The sequence below is a fragment of the Chelonoidis abingdonii genome, chromosome 19 (assembly GCF_003597395.2).
Source record: "Chelonoidis abingdonii isolate Lonesome George chromosome 19, CheloAbing_2.0, whole genome shotgun sequence".
Classification (NCBI taxonomy): domain Eukaryota; kingdom Metazoa; phylum Chordata; order Testudines; family Testudinidae; genus Chelonoidis; species Chelonoidis abingdonii.
Window position 1 is genome coordinate 37,820,263 of NC_133787.1, and position 19,819 is coordinate 37,840,081.

A 19,819-nucleotide genomic window follows, 5' to 3' on the forward strand; every position below is an offset into this window, starting at 1 on the left:
GTAGATCTACATGGTGGAAGGGAGGGAATTTTTGTGTTTTGTAGGGCTTTGAGCTCTGAGGGCGTGTGGATAGCTATTTAGTTTTAATTTGGTTCATGTAACTTTTGTTCTTCTTCGAGTGCTTGCTCATATCGATTCCAATTAGGTGTGCGCGTGCCGCGTGCACGCTTGTCGGAAGATTTTTACCCTAGCAACAGTTGGTGGGTCGGCCGGGCGCCCCCTGGAGTGGCGCTGTCATGGCGCTGGATATATACCCCTGCTGACCCAACGGCCCTTCAGTTCCTTCTTACCGCCCGTGACGGTCGTTGGAACTGTGGTGCGTGGCTTTGCTGATCTCCACATCCCTAGCTACTCATAGTTCTTTACTGTTACTGTGTCTATAGTTCGAGTTCTTCTAGTTATAGTTAGTATTAGTTCTTGTCTTTATAGTTAGTATATGTAGTTCAGGGGGGGATCGGGGATTAGCCCCTTTCCTCCGCCTCGCTGATGGCCCATGCCCAAGGCACTGGGATTCAAACCGTGCTCGGCGTGCCAAAAGCTGATGCCAATAGGGGATCCCCACAACTCCTGCCTCAAGTGCCTAGGGGAATCCCACCTTGCTGATAAGTGCCACATCTGCAAGTCCTTTAAACCAAGGACGAAGAAGGAGCGGCACTTTCGATTGAAACAGCTCCTCATGGAGTCGGCACTTAGTCCTGCAGCGTCGGCACTGAGCGCCCAACAGACTGCTTCGGTAAGGAGCGCCTCTTCGGCACCGGACCGCTCCGGTACCGAGAAGGAGTCCCGGCACTGACCCTTACCGGCACTGACATCTGCTTGGCACTGCTCCCTGTCCACGAGACCTGGGAAGCAACATGGTGCCTCAACTTCGGCTCCATGGAAGGAGCACCCTTCCAAGACGGTTCATCTGGCACTGTCATCTGCCACAGCACCGTCGACTGTGACACTGCAGATTGCGCCTCCGCCAAGCTCGGCACCGTCGATTCCGGTCCCACAAAGGCCCTTGAGTCCGGTGCCCGACAGCTCCCCGGCTCATGCTGTGGTTGAGCTTGTCCTCCCTTCTACGCCGGAGACCTTCTCCACGGATAGCTCAATGGGGGGAGGGATAGCTCAGTGGTTTGAGCATTGGCCTGCTAAACCCAGGGTTGTGAGTTCAATCCTTGAGGGGGCCATTTAGGGAAGTGGGGATTGGTCCTGCTTTGAGCAGGGGGTTGGACTAGATGATCTCCTGAGGTCCCTTCCAACCCTAATAATCTGTGATTCTGCAAGGGAGCTCATCACAATGATGGAGTCAACATGGCCTCGACCCCTGGCACCACTGGTGCGGGTCATACAATCCATCAGCAAGCCGGCCATGGTAAGGCCTCCTTCCGTTGGTCCCCCAGAGAGACGTTGTACAAGATTCCGGTCTCGCAGACGCTCTCGATCACGCCGTTCCCACTCCCGGCACCCCTCGCAGTCCAGGCAGCGCTCTCCATCGCAGTACCGGTCGCACTCGCAGCACCGTTCGACATCTCGTTCACCAGACAGATACTTATGGTACTGATCCAGCTCACTGCACCGATCTCGGCACGGTGTAGCCCGCAGTTGCTCCAGATGAAGGGACTCGAGATCTCGGTCGACCTCCCGGCACCGATACGGTAGAAGGTCCTGGTCTCATTCATGGTGCCGTTATAGCTCCCAGTACTGCTCCCTGGTACTGCCCCGGGCCTGAGTGTCGAGAACAGTGGTGCCTTCCCAGGGCATATCAGCACCACCGTGGCCTTCCAGACACACATCAGTGTCATCGCAGGCTGGTAGCGCATCCTATCATCAGGAGCGTGACTCTGACGTCCCTAGCCATATATTCTCAGAGGGACAGAGCCACGAGCAAGGGCCTCATCACTGATCCTTCTGGACACCGTGGGCATACCACCAAAGCCAAGGTGCACCATCAGTGGCTCAATGGTCGGCCCCGTCAGAACACCGGGTACCAGAGGCGACGGTAAGCCACCCCCCGCCACAGGCACGGATGAGGCACCAATACCATCTGCAGTTGCCAAGGTTCCACCAGATGCAGATGATGCCCATCAAGTACAGGAGCCACTACAGGACCCTTTGGTCCCGGGCCTCTCCTCCTCCTCTTCCTCACCTGATGAGTCAGTGGCGGGGACATCCTCCTCAGGCCCTCCACCAGTTGACCTCAGGGCCCATCAGGACCTTTTGCGACAAGTGGCTCAGAATATGAACTTGCAGGTGGAGGAGGTCCATGAAATAGAGGACCTGGTCATGGACATCCTATCGGCTGATGGACCTACTAGAGTCGCTCTTCCATTCATCCGCACTATACAGGCTAATGCAGACACCATTTGTCAATCCCCAGCTTCAATTCCACCTACACCAAGGGGAGTAGAGAGGAAATATATGGTCCCTTCAAAGGGGTATGAATATCTCTACATTCACCCACCTCCTTGCTCTCTAGTTGTCCAGTCGGTGAACGAACGGGAGCGTCATGGCCAGCAAGCCCCGGATCCCAAGTCAAAGGAGGCTAGGTGTATGAACCTACCAGGCTGCAAAATATACTCGGCCGGGGGCCTCCAGCTTAGGGTGGCGAACCAACAAGCCCTCCTAAGTAAGTATAACTTTAACACTTGGGTGTCCTTGGGGAAGTTTATGGAGCTTCTTCCCCAGGAATCGCATCAAGAATTCACGGCCCTACTTGAGGAGCGTAAAAAGGTAGTGAGAACCTCCCTCCAGGCCTCTCTGGATGCAGCGGACTCTGCAGCCAGAACTATGGTGTCAGGAGTGACGATGAGGCGTATCTCCTGGCTCCAGGTATCAGGCCTTCCCCCTGAATTGCAACAAACTATTCAGGATTTATCCTTTGAAGGCCAGGGCCTTTTCTCAGACAAGACTGACCCCAGATTGCAAAGTCTGAAGGACAATCGCGTTCTAATGCGTTTGCTGGGTATGCACACGCCAGTGACCCAACGCAGGACCTTCCGGCCCCAGATAAACCGTCCTTATGCCCAGACTAGGCCGCGTCAGGACGTTACCAGAAGGTGTGGCAGGGGGAATCGTCGGAGACAGTCTGGCCCTCAAGGAGCTCAAAATCAGGCGCCCCTTAAACCACCAGCAGGGCCTAAGCAGAACTTTTGATGGGGCGCCTGAGGACGGCCCACCAGTAACCCTACCGGATCCTTCTCCTCCCTTTTTCAGCCACCTCTCCCGATTCCTCCCTTCCTGGTCCCAGCTAACTTCAGATCGTTGGGTCCTGTGCACGGTGGAAGAGGGATACCACCTCCAGTTTGCTCCAACCCCGCCTTCTCACCCTCCCTACCCGTCTCTCTTCAGGGACCTCTCTCATGAGCAATTCCTCTTACAAGAGGTCCAGTCGCTCCTAGCCATGGGAGCCATAAAGGAGGTGCCAAAGGACATGAGAGGCAAGGGGTTTTATTCCCTCTACTTCTTAATCCCCAAGGCAAAGGGAGTCTACGACAGATCCTAGACCTGCGAGAACTCAACAAATTTATGATAAAGCTGAAGTTCCGCATGGTATCCCTGGGGACCATTATCCCATCCCTGGATCCAGGAGACTGGTATGCCGCCCTCGATATGAAGGACGCATATTTCCACATCGCAATTTATCCACCACACAGACGGTACCTCCGTTTTGTGGTCAATCACCAACACTTTCAGTTTACTGTACCTCCGTTTGGCCTTTCTGCAGCTCCGTGTGTCTTCACAAAGTACATGGCTGTAGTCGCTGCCTCCCTCCGGCGTCGTCGACTACACGTCTACCTGTATCTCGACGATTGGCTCATTCGAGGGACTTCCCAGTGGCAAGTATCAGAGCATCTGCACATCGTCAGAGACCTCTTCAGGAGCCTAGGTCTCATGATCAACACAGAAAAGTCTACTCTCACGCCCACGCAAAGTATAGACTTCATTGGAGTGGTTCTGGGAGACATTCAGATGCACGGCCTTTTGTCTCAGGACAAGCTCTCATTCCGTATCAACATCAGGGAGTTGAGGTTGGTCAGACTAGCGTGCCAAACCTTCCAAGCCCATCTACAAGGGCAGTGCATGGCAGTTATGATGGACAACACAACTGCAATGTTTTACATAAGCAAGCAGTGCATGGCGGTTATGATGGACAACACAACTGCAATGTTTTACATAAGCAAGCAGGGTGGAGCCCCTTCCTCTCCGCTGTGTCAGGAAGTCCTCAAGCTGTGGGAATTCTGCATAGCCCACTCCATTTGCCTGGAAGTGCCCTACATCCCAGGTTCCCAAAATGAGCAGGTGGACTACCTCAGCAGATCCTTCCACAACCACGAGTGGTCCATCCATCCAGATGTAATTCACAGCACTTTTCAGAGATGGAGAGTTCCCCAGGTCGACCTGTTTGCCCCACGAGGCAACAGAAAGGGCACATAATTCTGTTCCTTCCAGAATCACAGCCTGGGCTCACTTGTGGGCGCATTTCTCCTCCCCTGGATGGAACATCTGCTGTATGCATTCCCACTAGTACACAAGGTCCTGCTCAAGATCTGCAGAGATGGGGTGATCATAATGGTGGCACTGGCGTGGCCTCACCAACACTGACACACCACGCTCCTGGAGCTGTCAGTGGACACCCCAATCGCACTGCCACAGGTCCCAGACGTGATCACCCAAGACTATGGTTGGCTTCATCACCCCGACCTCCAGTCCCTTCATCTCACAGCCTGGAAGCTTCATGGGTAAACCCCATGGAACTCATGTGCTCTGAGCCTGTTAGGGAGGTCTTACTTGGTCGCAGGAAGTCCTCCACCAGGGCCATGTACCTGGCCAAGTGGAAAAGATTTACAATCTGGTATGCTCAGGGCTGCACACCTCCAATGCAGGCGTCTATACCACTCATCTTGGACTACCTACTATACTTGAAACAGCATCATTGATCAAGGTGCACTTGGCAGCCATTTCTGTCTTCCATCCAGGAGCAGCTGGGCATTCCGTCTTTGCCAACCCCATTTTTGGGCATTTCCTGAAAGATCTGGAAAGGCTGTACCTGCAGGTTAGAAAACTGGTCCCAGCTTGGGACCTCAACCTGGTCCTTTCCAGACTAACGGGACCCCCATTTGAACCCCTGGTGACTTGCTTCTTGTGACAGATCCAAACCAGTGGGGTACAGGAGTCTGGTAGAGGGCAAATATACTGGATGAATAGTTTTCTGTTCCCTGAGTGACTAGAGCAGGGGCTGCACTAGAGTAATCAGAAACCTGCTAGAACCAATTAAGGCAGACAGGCTGATTAGAACACCTGCAACCAATCAAGGCAGGCTAATCAGGGCACCTGGGTTTAAAAAGGAGCTCACTCCAGTCAGGTGAGGGGGACGAGAGGATGTGCGTGTGAGGAGCTGGGAGCAAGAGGCGCAAGGAGCTGAGAGTGAGAGGGTGTGCTGCTGGAGGACTAAGGAGTACAAGCATTATCAGACTCCAGGAGGAAGGTCCTGTGGTGAGGATGAAGATGTTTGGAGGAGGCCATGGGGAAGTAGCCCAGGGAATTGTAGCTGTCATGCAGCTGTTACAGGAGGCACTATAGACAGCTGAAATCCACAGGGCCCTGGGCTGGAACCCAGAGTAGATGGCGAGCCCGGGTTTACCCCAAACCTCCCAACTCCTGATCAGACACAGGAGAAGTTGACCCAGACTGTGGGGAAGATCACTGAGGTGAGCAAATCTGCCAATATGCGCAGGACCGACCAAGGTAGAGGAGGAACTTTGTCACATTCTATACCTGTCATGGAAGATGGCCTTCCTAGTCGCCCGTGTGACTGTCTATACCATTTGTAGGGCTTCCATCACCATATTATTTAGGTAGAAATTGCATGATCTAACTGCACATGTGCATGCATAGTTCTGAAAATCTGAGCCCAAAATCTGTTCTCTCCTCCTAGTTCAAAATCTGCTTCTTCCCTCCTTACCAGGGCTGGCGCTTCCATTTAGGCGGCCTAGGCAATCACCTAGGGCGCCAGGATTATTGGTGGGCAGCATTTTGCCAGAGGGGGCGGCAGGTGGCTCCGGTGGAGCTGCCGCACTCATGCCTGTGGAGGGTCCACTGGTCCGCGGCTCCAGTGGAGCTGCTGCAGTCGTGCCTGCAGACGGTCGGCTGCTCCCGCGGCTCCGGTGGACCTCCCACAGGCACCACTGCGGCAGCTCCACCGGAGCCGTGGGACCAGGGCACAGGGCGGCGAAATTGCCATGCACCTAGGGCTCTAAAACCCCTAGCGCCGGTCCTGCTCCTTACCCCTGTTTAGCTTATGAGTGCAATGATTTACAAAATCTCATTTGTGAGCTATTTCACTCTAAACAGGTGTCTTCATCTTTTTCCAGTGTTTCAGTATTACTACCCGTTACACTGGTGATATGGTGAAATGTATCCATTATCTGTTTGTAACAGGGAGAGGCCTCCTTTTCCTATGCTCCCTCAACATGACAAATTCTGAGGCATCCTTAATGTACAGCCCCAGTACACAACATCTGTTCCCATATGGTCTTGGCATGCAAACACTGACTCCCCTAGCATGAGCTGCTTGCTGCAGCTCTGATCATCATGTCTCCAACAGCTTATATTGTTTGATTCCTGTTTGTATAAAGTGACAGTTAGCCTGAGATGTCCCATGAATTACTTTGTAAAACTTAAACCTTGCCCTGCTGTATTATGCTGCCAATTCCAAATAGTGTATGCCCTTCCCCTCAACCCCAGAATCCACCTGCAGTTTGTTGATTTACCTTTACTGGAGGCAGTGTGCAACCTGAAGAAGTGTTTAAATGTATTTATTAATGAAATTTGAACATATGGAAGAAGAATATATGGAAATCCAGGGTTACAAGAGTGATCGCCACAGTATGTGACAATATATCTTATCTGGAAAGCTTTGGCACATAGTGGCAGCTGAGATATACTCAGAGTGAAAACGCAACTGCTTTTACTGGATGTTATTGAAAAAAATTATAAACCTATTTCTGTGTACAGCATATTAGATTGCAAGGCAATAGATGACACTCAGAAAAATGTGGTCTCAGTATTTACGGTACAGAATGTGCTTTCATTTTGCTGACACCTATAGAAAGGAAAATATTATACAGCAACAGATAGTTTCAGTCAATTTTCTGCCTCCTGTCTGAGGCAAAATGTAGTAGTTGTAAAACAATCTCGAAAAAGCATATTTGCTTGCTGTCAGTTGCCAGTGAGAACGTTTGGGGCTTGCACTGCTTCTGTAATGGGCTCTTTGATGCCAATTCTTTCCTGACTTTAATTAGTTTGCCTTTGTTCATTTTCTGGTTGCTCTTTAAACAAATATGCAGCTAATTTAGACCAGCAGTAAACAGAACCAGTGTTAAAAAAATGGTGATGGCTTAATCCATATAATAAACCAAATAGATTATATATAAAAGGTGGTAAGATATGCATATGAATAAGTGAAATTCTACAAGAACTTCCATTTATTTAAAAATTAAAAGAAAGCAGCAAATGTTATAATATTTACAGTCTTGTGAATCTGGAATTTTAGCTGTTTCAGCCCCAATCTGGCAAAGCACTTACACAGAGATTTAACATTAACCACACGAGCAGTCCCCATGATTTCAGTGGGACTACACGAAAGATTGAAGTTAAGCACATGTTTAAATACTTCACAGGATCAGGGTCTTAATGGAAGGCTTGACGGTAAAACTAGCTGGTTGTTGAGAAGAGAGACAATTTGTGTCAAGAGAAGGGGCATAAGAAACAACTGTATATTAAAAATCAGAAATTTAGACTCAAAATAATGTTTTATGTGTTGAGCCTATTAGAATAGGATATTCAGCTAAATATATTACAATTAGCAAAGCCCTGGGAACAGGCTGACAAAATAAAAAGCATGAAGGAAGCCTAAAGACAGCTTTATTGGTTTAACAAAAACTGTTGTCTTTCTATTCTAGGAATTTAGGGTGACCTCATAGTCAGCTGAGATGAATTGGAACCTCTGTACTGTGTTGCTAGGCATATTGATTGGTTTAGTTGAGAAGCATCCAACTCAATTTTTGATCAGAAATTGGACTAAGTAGTAGCTGTGGGTTTTGTAACATGACTCTTTCATCATTAAGGTAGTTAGATGGGATTTAATTGCAATATTGCCAAACCCAAAAGTTTAATCATGACTCAGCTCTTCACAATCAGCATTTTAAAGAATAATATACATATTTTTTTGCCTTATAGTTTTTGAAACGTTAGGGTTTATTCTTTCAAACTTTTTCTCTTCAGCTGTGAGGGCTAGAAACTTCTTCTTGTTCTTCTTTTTTTTAAATGAAAGATGAGATTACCGTATAATCAGATGACTTCAGGCAACTGGGGCTTTAAGAAAAACACGAACTATTGCAAGACTTGCAACAGAATCATGAGGATTGGCAATGTTGTATTGAGAACTCGTGAAAATGCTGATAATGCCTTATGTATTTCTTTCCCATTATTTTTAACCATACTGTCCTGGAAACTGAACCCATTTCTGTTACAGTTGAAACACAACCCTGTGTTTGGTGCTTGCTGCTTCTGTTTCTCTTGAAACATGTTTACTGCAAAGCTTGCGAACCTTGGACTGAGTTTGCAACAAAACCAAACCAAGGAGCTTCACTGGAAAATCTTCATGCAGCTTAACTCACAGGATCTTTTTATTTTTACACAGTGGATGGGGAAACCAAAATAATCTGTTGAAACGGCTATATTAGGAAAGTGTAGAAAAGCTTCCTTAGAATGACCTGACTTGATAGCATTAGGAATACCCTCAAAAGGTCACTTCCTTCATCCTGCAATTTACAGTTAGGTGATTTTGAAGAATCAACAGACATGCTCTCTAGAACAGTGGTTTTCAAACTTTTTTCCTCGTAACCCAGTTGAAGAAAATTGTTGGTGCCCGTGACCCAACATAATTATATCCATTGACTAGAGTTTTCATAAAATCATAACGTTGCAATAGATTCCAGCTTAACCCACTTTACATAACTAACACTAGACATTAGTAAGCCTATGGTAAGGAGTGTGGGAGGTGGCCCAGGGTAAGGCAGAGGGTAGAGTGAGGGCTATGTCTGGGGGTGAGGCCTGCGGTGTGGGGCTGAGAATGGGTTGAGGATGCAGGAGAGGGCTCAGGGCTGGGGCAGAGGGTTGGGATGTGGGGGAGGTGAGGGCTCTGGCTGGTGGTACGGGCTCTGGGGTGGGGCCAGAGATGAGGAGTTTGGGTCCAGGCAGGCTGCCCCAGGGCTGGGGCCAGTGGACCCCTCCACCAGCCCTCTCCCTGCCAGCAGGCAGCTCCGAGCATGGAGCTCTGGGGGAAGAGCCTCTCTCTCCCCCTGCCTGCAGAGAGCACAGAGTTCTAGGGAAAGGGTCATTCTCTCCTGGTCGGCAACAGCGAGATCTGGGGCCAGGGGAGAGGCCCGCAGGACCCCTGCAAACTCCATCTTGCTCCTCTCCCTAGTTCCCACCCACTCCTTACCTCTGTTCTCTCCAGGTCCCTGCTGTGCAGCCCTTTAGAGCTGCTGTGCGGCAACAATCGTTATAATTTGAATCATCAAGGTGACCCAGTGTCTGACAATCCGCGACCCAGTATTGACTCGTGACCCATACTTTGAAAAACACTGCTCTAGAAGGCCAGTAAACAAAACCAAAAAACCACTTCAGCTTATATATCAATCCTGTTAGAGAATTAGTCCTGGCATCTACTCACCATTAGTTTTCTAGAAATTGTGACTGTAGGGAAGGTTTAAATATAATTTCATCCACATTTGGCCAAGGAGCAACTCATCTATCAAATTTTCGGTACTGTGCTTCTCAAACTTGATGGTGCCATTTCCACAAATGCACATGCAAATTGGGAAATTGCATATACTGGTGGCCAGTTAAATACACAACTGATCATTTGCACACATTCAGAGTAGCAGCCGTGTTAGTCTGTATTCGCAAAAAGAACAGGAGTACTTGTGGCACCTTAGAGACTAACAAATCTATTTCAGCATGAGCTGAATGGATGCATAGAATGGAACACACAGACAGGAGATATTTATACATACAGAGAACATGAAAAGGTGGAAGTATGCATACCAACAGGAAGAGTCTAATCAATTGAGATGAGCTATCATCAGCAGGAGTAAAAAAACTAACACTAACACTAACCCAGGAACCTATCCTTGCAACAAAGCCCGATGCCAGCTCTGTCCTCATATTTATTCAAGTGACACCATCATAGGACCTAATCACATCAGCCATGCCATCAGGGGCTCGCACATTTACCAACGTGATATATGCCATCATTTGCCAGCAATGCCCTTCTGCCATGTAGATTGCCCAAACCGGACAGTCTCTACGCAAAAAAATAAATGGACACAAATCTGACATCAGGAATCATAACATTCAAAAACCAATGGGAGAATACTTCAATCTCTCTAACCACTCAGTGACAGACTTGAAGGTGGCAATTTTGCAACAAAAAAAACTTCAAAAAAACAGACTCCAAAGAGAGACTGCTGAACTCGAATTAATATGCAAATCAGATACAATTAACTCAGGCTTAAACAGAGACTGGGAATGGTTGGGTCATTACACTAATTGAATCTATTTCCCTATGTTAAGTTCTCCTCACACCTTCTATGGGTCATCTTAATTATCACTTAAAAAGTTTTTTTTTCTCCTGCTGATGATAGCTCATCTCAATTGATTAGACTCTTCCTGTTGATATGCATACTTCCACCTTTTCATGTTCTCTGTATGTATAAATATCTCCTGTCTGTGAATTCCATTCTATGCATCTGAAGAAGTGAGCTGTAGCTCATGAAAGCTCATGCTGAAATAAATTTGTTAGTCTCTAAGGTGCCACAAGTACTCCTGTTCTTTTTGCACACATTCAGTTACTTGATTTGTGTGTGGTAATTTGTGTGATGGTTGCTGTAATTGCACACAACTGCAGTTTTGATAATCTCTGCCATCGAGCATCTCATGTTCCCTGAGGTGATTTTGGGCACTTTTCAACAGATGCTATTTCATACAATGCCTTCATCTCTTTGAATGTATGAGAGTCCCTGCAGCCTCATGTAGATAAGAGCATTTCATACAAAATATGGGTTTATATTGTGTCCTATCCTTTTGTGTTTTTTCCCCCCCTCTTTCTAGGTCACCTTTTCTATAAATTTGGAATTACAGAGTCAGACTGGTACCGGATCAAGCAGAGCATAGACTCCAAATGCCGGACAGCTTGGCGGCGAAAACAGCGAGGCCAGAGTCTTGCAGTGAAAAGTTTTTCCAGGCGAACGCCTTCCTCTTCATCTTATAGTGGCTCAGGTAAAAGAAACATTAGAGAAATGGAAATTTACCCTAAACATTTCATTTGTCTTTCAGAATACTTGAAAACAAAATTAGCTTCTATTACTCTACATTTACAACAGGCTCATATGTAGACACTACTAATTGCAGTATCTTTATGTAGCTATAATGTACTATCTATACTTGAATATAAACTGAGAAAGAGATGATGAAATTTCAAGTGATCATTTCGGAATAAGACTATGGCTTGTTGCAGCTTTTCTTGCAAGTAGAGTTTAATGTTGATGAACAGACGTGTGTGTGTGTTTGTTTCTGGCTTGAGATGGAGGAAGGGAAGCCATCCACCAAACTGTCAATAAATATGTTCTTGTTTTGAAATGAAAATTTTAACCGATTTCAGTAGGTAAGAAACATAATAGTTTCAATGGGTTATATACTTATGTCTCAACTTCTTTCTGCAACGATATACTGGTTTGACTACCCCTCCCCTGACCCCAAACAAAAATTTTGGCAGTTTAAATACAAATCCTCATAAACTAATAATTTATGTGCACGTTCATGCCATTATGTAGTATACCCACTACATGGTAACCAGATTGTTAAGCTTTTTCAGTAGAGGGGCTGTACATTTATCTGTGATTAAAAGATTCATAATAAGAATAAAAGAAAAATGAATCTTGTTAAGTCTTTTTCACAGTATGTTCATACAGTTTATTAGGACATGTTTAATTTTGTTCACAAAATATTTACCAGCTATCCTTAAAAATCTAGTAGGCATTCTCTGTTTCCACATAGATATAGGAATGAACAATAATAAAATGAAAAATGTTGACCTAGGAAATATTCTCATGGGATATTTTTGGCTCATGCTTATATTAAAAGCAGTATTGTGGGGTGTTTGTACATCATATATTAAAAGCAGCATTTTGGAGGTGAGCCCAAAGAAGAGGAAGTAAATTTGCTTGCCTCTATGAAGTTTTTGGTTGCATGTTAACACTAACCGCTGTATCTTATGCAAAAATGTCAAAATCTGCTTTCAATGGACAATTTTATATACTGAAACTTGAAATAATTTCCAGAATTCTCAGATTAAAACAACTAATCAGCATAATGGTTACCATAAATTATATTTATTGATGGGATATTATTTTGAAGTTCTCTTTGAAATCTCTTTTCTTTATACAAAATGCAATAGTTGTGGACTTTATAGCCACATTAGCATGTACATATTAACTAGTGTTGGAGTTCATTATGGAAAGCTATTAATCATTAATCTGCTGGATGAAAAAAGGACCAACAGTGAGATATAAAGCCCACAGATGCAGGTTGAGGGCATTTTGTCCTCTGAAGTCCACTATATTAACTCAAGGGGCAGTAGTCTCCTATCTAAACAAAAACTGCATTCTCTCTTGTCTCTTTCTGTTATAGCCTTTAAAGATGTCTTTTTATCCTGAATGTGATAAAGTTCTACTGAAACATCTGCACATTTAGCTTTCAGGGCAATGAGACCCTCTTTGCCAGTGGAGGGACACAGACAGTAATAGTAGCCTCCATCTTTGATAAATGTGGATGAAATGTTCCATGGATTTCATGGTTTCTGTGTCTTACGTTTTCCTCAGAACATGGTGTTACGGAGTCTGGGGGTTCCAGCCCTGCTCCCCTCTGCTTGGACCCCACAGTGACTTTTATCCAGCCAGTAAAACAGAAGGTTTATTGGACAACAGGAACACAGGTTACAGCAGAGCTTGCAGGCACAGTCAGGACTCCTCCATCCAGTCCTTCTGGGGGTTCAGGGTGCTTGGATCCCAGCTAGGATACCCTGAATTCTGCCCCACAGCCCCAAACCCAAACTGTCCTGCCTTTCCTCCCGCCGGCCGAATCCTTTGTCCCCTTCTCCTCCGCCCAGGTGCTCCCCCCTCCCCCCTGCCGGGCTCGGGTTACAGGCTGAGCACCTGTCCCTCACCTAAAGACATCCCCTGCTTTCCCGTTCCCCACACAGACAGTCCCTACTCCATCACACATGGTTGATCCTACTTCCTGGGAGAGTTTGAGGTCTGTGTGAATCCATCAGGTACCTTCACATCCAGGAACTATGAAAACACTGTTAACAAAAAGCAGCAAACTCTGGTCAGGCCCCACTCCTGCTCTGAAAACATTTATGGCATCCCAAGAACAAGTAGGAGCAGTAGTATTTCACCTGAAGCTTCTCCAGCAGCGATTTGAAAAGAGTGGAAGAGATATAAAGAGAGCAGGAAGGAAGGGATAAGAAGCAGAATGAGAGTATAAGGAAAAGGAAGAGGGGAAATTTTTTTTTTAAATTGATTCATGCAGTGTGTGTGGGGGGGGAGATAACTTTTGGATGTCAGAGTTGTAATTCCATCTCATTGTTCAGGTAAATACATGAACCACTTAGGCTTTGCTTTTGTGGTTTGACATCCCTGGAACCCCTCGGTTGAATTACAGGTCCATAATTCATAGGCATCTGTTACTTATTATATACACTGTATAATGGATGTGGCAAAATTCCCATTGCCAGCTAGTAGGGAAAATAAGTCATATTTTACAGCTCTGAAGTAATCTAAGGTCTGTATTTCACAGTTATGACAACATAGCTGTCACATATGGCTTTTTAAAGTGTTACATATGAACCCAGACAACTTTTTATGGTAGCATTTGCTTCAGGGAGCAATTTAAGGTGAGCCTTGAATGATCTGAAATTCAGCTACTTGAGAAACTCTCTCTTTCTCTGTTTTTTGTCAAAGCTGTTGAGATAAGCTCGAGTGTTCCTTTAGTCAGGTCTTAGGATACAACACTATGAGATAAGCGGGAGGGATAGCTCCGTGGTTTGAGCATTGGCCTGCTAAACCCAGGGTTGCGAGCTCAATCCCTGAGGGAGCCATTTGGGGATTGGTCCTGCTTTGAGCAGGGGGTTGGACTAGATGACCTCCTGAGGTCCCTTCCAACCCTAATAATCTATGATTCTATGATAGATTGCAGGGTCTTCTCAATACGTGTCCTTCCCTCAGCTATGGAACTCTCTTATCCTGCTTGTTTGCTGGAGCTGATATATTACTGCTTTCACGTCATACTAAGGTGCACCTACTTAGACAGATATTTAGTTTAGAATTTTGTTTTTGGCTGGTCAGTGAATGTTGCCATTGGGCAACAATAACAGTAATGACTGGACTGTCAAGTGTAGATGCTTCTGTTTGATTTAATTAAATTGTAGAAACTGTTAGGTGACTAAGTACAACGAGTGATCTATATAAATAGGTATATAATGTGTATTTTAATTAAACATCATCTACCTTTCAGGTAAAGTATGGTAGCTGCTTCACACAATAAAGGAAGACTATGACTTACATAAAAATACATCTCAGGATTAGTCTGCCATCAAAACCATTCAGTTTTCTTTCTGTGTTCACTGTGATGTCATCAAAACATTCTGAAGAGTGTGTGGCCTTATAGCTCAGTTTCTTTTGGAGTATTACAGTGATTAACAGGAATTGTAATCTTTGCACAGTCAACAATAATAGTAATTATTTTCAGTGCACACTTTTGTGCACTCAAATAAATAAAAAAGAGAGTCTAAATTTCACAGGATGTGATAAGTGAAGGTCATCAACAGACCAGAAAAGTAGGGTGGGAGAGGAAGGACAAAGTTTACAGTAATATCTCAGACTTAATCAATAAGGCATGGTCATATCTACATAGTTTCTTTAAACTAGTTTCTCTGTGTTTATTTTAATGCTTCATAAGACAAGGTGGGTGAGGTAGTATCTCTTACTGGACCAGCTTCTGTTGATGAGAGAGACGAGCATTCGAGCTTACACAGAGCTCTTCTTCAAGTCTGGGAAATGTAGAGGGTCACAGTTGTCTTGTAAATATTTGAGGCAGGCAGCGATGCTGTCACTGTGAGGGATGTTGGTATATCGGGAAGTAATATGTATGGTGGTGAGGATGGTGTTCTGAAGGAGATAGTTTACATTGTGGAGTTTGCAGAAGAAGTCAGTTGTGTCCTGGAGGAAGCTGGCCCTTTATGTAGTGAGTGGTTTGAGGATGGGTTCTATGAGTGCAGACATTTCTTCAGTGAGTATACTGTGGCCAGTTATGATGGGTCTGCCTGGGTTCCCTGATCAAAGGACCTTGGAGTGGATTTGTGGGGGACGAATTTGTAGAGTGCTTCTTGGAGTTGTTTGAGGAAAGATTTGATGATATATTAAATTCCTGGGTAAATTGTGGTGTGGGGTCTTTGATTTCCATATACTAGGTGGTGTCAGACAGTTGTCAGTTGGCCTCGTTAATGTAGTTGTCATGGTTGAGCACTATGATGGTACCCCCTTTGTCTGTTGGTTTGATCACTACCTGGTGGTTAGATTTCAGGGACTGTATAGCTGTCCCCTTGGCTTCATGGCAGAACAGAGCTTTTCGGATGGATGTAAATGAGGTGAGAGAGGTGGTTTGGTTGAATAGGTTTAGGAAGCTTGTCTCATACATAGGTGGCAGCACATAAGAAGGCCTACAGTATAGTTAAATAATATATAAAACACTGCCATTACGGTATTTAACAGTGAAATTATTCTACTGCAGAAATCATAGTTGAACAGTAGCATGGACATCCAATAGGTCGATGTTACTCTTCACTAAATTTTCCCTTTAATATATGTTTAGAGTCCAAGACACTTTTATCTTCCAGCCACAAATCAGGTTCCCATGATGCGTACAGAAGACAAGAATGTTTGAGGTACCTATGATGGCCTTTGGTATGGAAAACACATTTTTTAATAACTGTTTGTTTTGTAGATCCCATTCAGCTCGGAAATACAGCTAACTGCTGTCCACCCCAAACTTGGTAGTACTCCAGTCCGTAGTGCAGGATAGCAGTTTAAATCAAATGCATAATTCAACCAATAAATAAAAATAATATTCCAGCCATGTTTTTGTTGATGTGAACTGGAATGTTGTAGAGTCTGATCTGGTCTGTCAAGGTTAGCTGTTCATACAGTTCCAAATATTTTTAACATTTTAAACCTGAATAGCTTTTCTCTGTTGCTGATGATGATAATTAGCAAGCCAGCTGTATAAAAAGTCTTTTAGCTAGTGGATTTCTGGAAAGGAAGAACTGAACTTCAAGAATGTCAGTGAATAACATATATGTTATAAAAAGAAATAGTTTTTAACTGAGAATATCACTGATGTATTTTTTTTTTTTTGCACAATATGAGGCATGTATTGACGATTGATTTGGGTGTACTTCTACCACAGCACATTTTAAAATTAGTTTTAGAATTTTACATATCCTTCTGGCATCTTTCGGTGTCCCTAGCCTCTGTTGCAAGAAGCTGGGAATGGGTGACAGGGGATGGATCACTTGATGATTACCTGTTCTGTTCATTCTCTCTGGGGCACCTGGCATTGGCCACTGTCAGAAGATGGGATACTGGGCTAGATGGACCTTTGGTCTGAGCCAGTATGGCCATTCTTATATTCTTAATTAACTAAATTGAATGAATTTGCTAAAATGTAGCCAGCTTAAAAGCCACTGTCAATTTATTAAGGGCTAGACCTTTGCTCCTAGCACCGAGTGTGGGGTTGTGTGTAACTGTGCTGCCCTAGGAGAAACTCTTAGGCAGAATTGTGACTCCCTCATTATTCCCATGAGCTTCCAGTCTACTTTGGCTCCCCCCAGTCCATATGTCTCCTCCATCCCTTTTCCATTCATTTGTTTGCATATGAGGGAGGGGACTAGTAGCCCTACTCAACTTATCTACTTCCCTGTGCCTGGAGCAGCCATCTGAGCAGGCTGCGCAGTTAGGCGGATGAGCCTTACAACCCTTTACTCCCCGTACATCTGCGTTAGGCTGGGCCACAATGCGGCCCAAAGGCTTTAAAAGCTAAAACATCTCAAAACTGTTATCTGGGAAGAAATATTCTGCAAAGTCTGAATATTTATTTTATTTTAAAATCCACCACTTTGATCCCCGATCCCCACAGAAACATAACACATCTCCATTTCAGTGTGATCACACCAGAGCACAGCATGTACACTGCCTGCTGGAGCTGCTCCTTTTTCTCTGTGGTAGCAGCCGTCTAACAAAACACTGTGCATTTTATTCAGAGGGGAATATAATGAGCTGGGCACACGGTAGCAGCACCCTACTGCAAGTCCCTGGAGAGCTGGGTGTAACCAACCTGGTGTCCTGGAGGAAATAAATATACTCTAGGCTGGGGAGCAATATAACGTTTACCAAATAATGAGGGACAAATTGAAACACATTTTCTAAGCTTGTAAGAAAGCATTGCAGGTAATGGAGAGTGGAAAAACTTTATTGACCTTTTCACTAGGTTCAAGGTGATAAAATAACTGTTGTTTTGTAGCTCTGTTTAAACTCATGGGCTGCCAGATAGTTAATTCTTCTTAATATCCCCTTGGGAAGTGTTAGTGGGGGTTCAGAAAGTATTTCTGTATTCTTTTGACAATGTATTTTCTTTCATATTATTTCTGCCGACTGATATGTGAAGTGGGCGCACAGTGTCAGTTTGTCTGCATTGCAGCCCAGCTGTTCTGAAAACATCATTTAAAAGCTTAAAAATATTTGTGAGGGCTTGGGAGGGGGGCTGGGCATGAGGGTTTACTATAGTCTCTGTATTAGCTGTTTTCCTGAGTTTTAGGTTAATTTTTTCCCCCTCCTGAGTTTATTGATGAACCCAAATCTTTATTTGAATATAGTGAATGAAAGGCACTAATGAGGAAAAAGATCTACTGTAGAGCTGAATTACATACCGGTAATTAGCATGCAGTGATGTTTTTAATCACATATCTCTGAGGACTGATTAATCTCAGAATAGCTTTCAATTGTAAATCCCAGTATGTGTGTTTCAGTCAGGGCATGCTTATTAGTACTTTTTAAAAGTGCTGTAAAACAATGACGTTCTCTTCTGTATGGGATATTTGCTTGCCCTTGTTCAAAACTCGGCAAGTACAAAGTAATAGTTTAATACTTTTATATTTGGGAATGGTAAATATCTAACACGTCTCACTATCATTTAAACCAATGTGTTCTATTAGTTCTGGCATTTCTTTTAAGAACACAGTGAATGAGCTGTTATATAATAGCTTTTGATGAAAATGCAGGCCCTAATTAATTTGTACTTTTATAATAACCAACCGTGTGGAAGAGAGCTTAATACGTGACTGGGTTAAAATGCTTAACTACCTTCTTTGTGGTGGAAATGTGTGGTGGATGTGCTGAACTGCAGCCATCCATGTTGATGTGGGTAGTGTTGCTGAATGGCATATTCTGAGGAGGGAGACAAGGATTATACTGAGTGTGTAATTGTAGGGGACTGGATGCATGGCTCAGGGGATTAGTAACATTTTTTATCTCTAGGTTGCTGGTCCGTCTGTAGTTCTGGTTTGTAGTAACTGATAGCTGTTTAGTATATGATTTGAAATGAATTTGGTGTCAGTCCAGTTCCCAGCAGAGAGGTACAAAACTCCACTATTGTCCTCCTTGTTGGCAGTCCCAGCAGACTGGCTAAGGACTGGGGTAGCTAGGAAGACTGAACTGTTGGTGGGAATATGGAGAAGCTGGCATGGTCACTGCCCTGCAGTATGTCCTATTCTGCGACCCAGTAAATGACTTTAGTTTCCAGAGCTTCTGAGCTGGTATTTTTCACCATCACTTCATTTTTTAAAATGTGATTTCCCGAAACCTATCTGGCTTTAACGTTGGGTTCCTTTTTTGTGGGTCTGAGGAGCCCATTATGAGAATTGAATTGTTACGTGCTTCCTAGTCAAAATGATCCGGATACCTTCACATTTAAGGAGGTTGCACATGCTTGAGTTGCATTCTTAGATGCTTGTGCTGACTATCATTAGACATGTTAAACTTTATGAGTGAAATGTTCAAACTGAAGTCTTTCTCTGCTTTTGCAGTACAGATAAATTCATATGATGTGACTAGCTTTATATCATATATCTTAAAAATAACAAATTTCCTCTTGTCTTTTCAATATATCACAATTAGAAGTTAACTGTGCTGACCCCTGGTTTGCAATGCCTAGGACAGCATGAGATGGATACTATAGTTCTTAATCAGGCATTGTCAATATGAGTTTTGCCTGAGTAATTATTGCATCTTGATGCTGAAATCCTAAACGTTCAGAAGTATCTAATTTCTAGACTACATATGTCTAATGAAGCTGTTAGAAAAAAAAATGAACTTATGCCTTTTCACTGCTATTTCCCTCCCCTCCCCCCAAAGTTATTCATTAAGATTCTTCTAAATGTAATTGACTGTGCAAGTTTACAGCAGCCGCAGTATTTATGGGCTGTGTAAAGAAATTAGAGTAGATTGTTGGGCTCAGGGAGACATCGTATTCCCATATTTCATCTGGCACTTCAGTTTGAAAATGTCACCCTTTGTTGTGCTTGAGGTATTAATTGTAATGGTCTGTCCTGCTCTTTTCCAAGCCAGGGTTTTAGTTCTCAACATGTGTGTTTTTT

At 44.5% G+C, this 19,819-nt stretch overlaps 1 protein-coding gene across 2 annotated transcripts in view; it reads left to right on the plus strand.

Annotated features, from left to right (window-relative positions):
• Positions 1–19,819, plus strand: part of BANP (BTG3 associated nuclear protein) — a 271,776-nt gene that overhangs the window by 113,409 nt on the left and 138,548 nt on the right. For both annotated transcript variants that reach the window (XM_032793751.2, XM_075073787.1), the window contains one exon: positions 11,161–11,328. In XM_032793751.2, the coding sequence (XP_032649642.1) occupies positions 11,161–11,328 (168 nt within the window). The remainder of the gene's footprint in view (positions 1–11,160; positions 11,329–19,819) is intronic.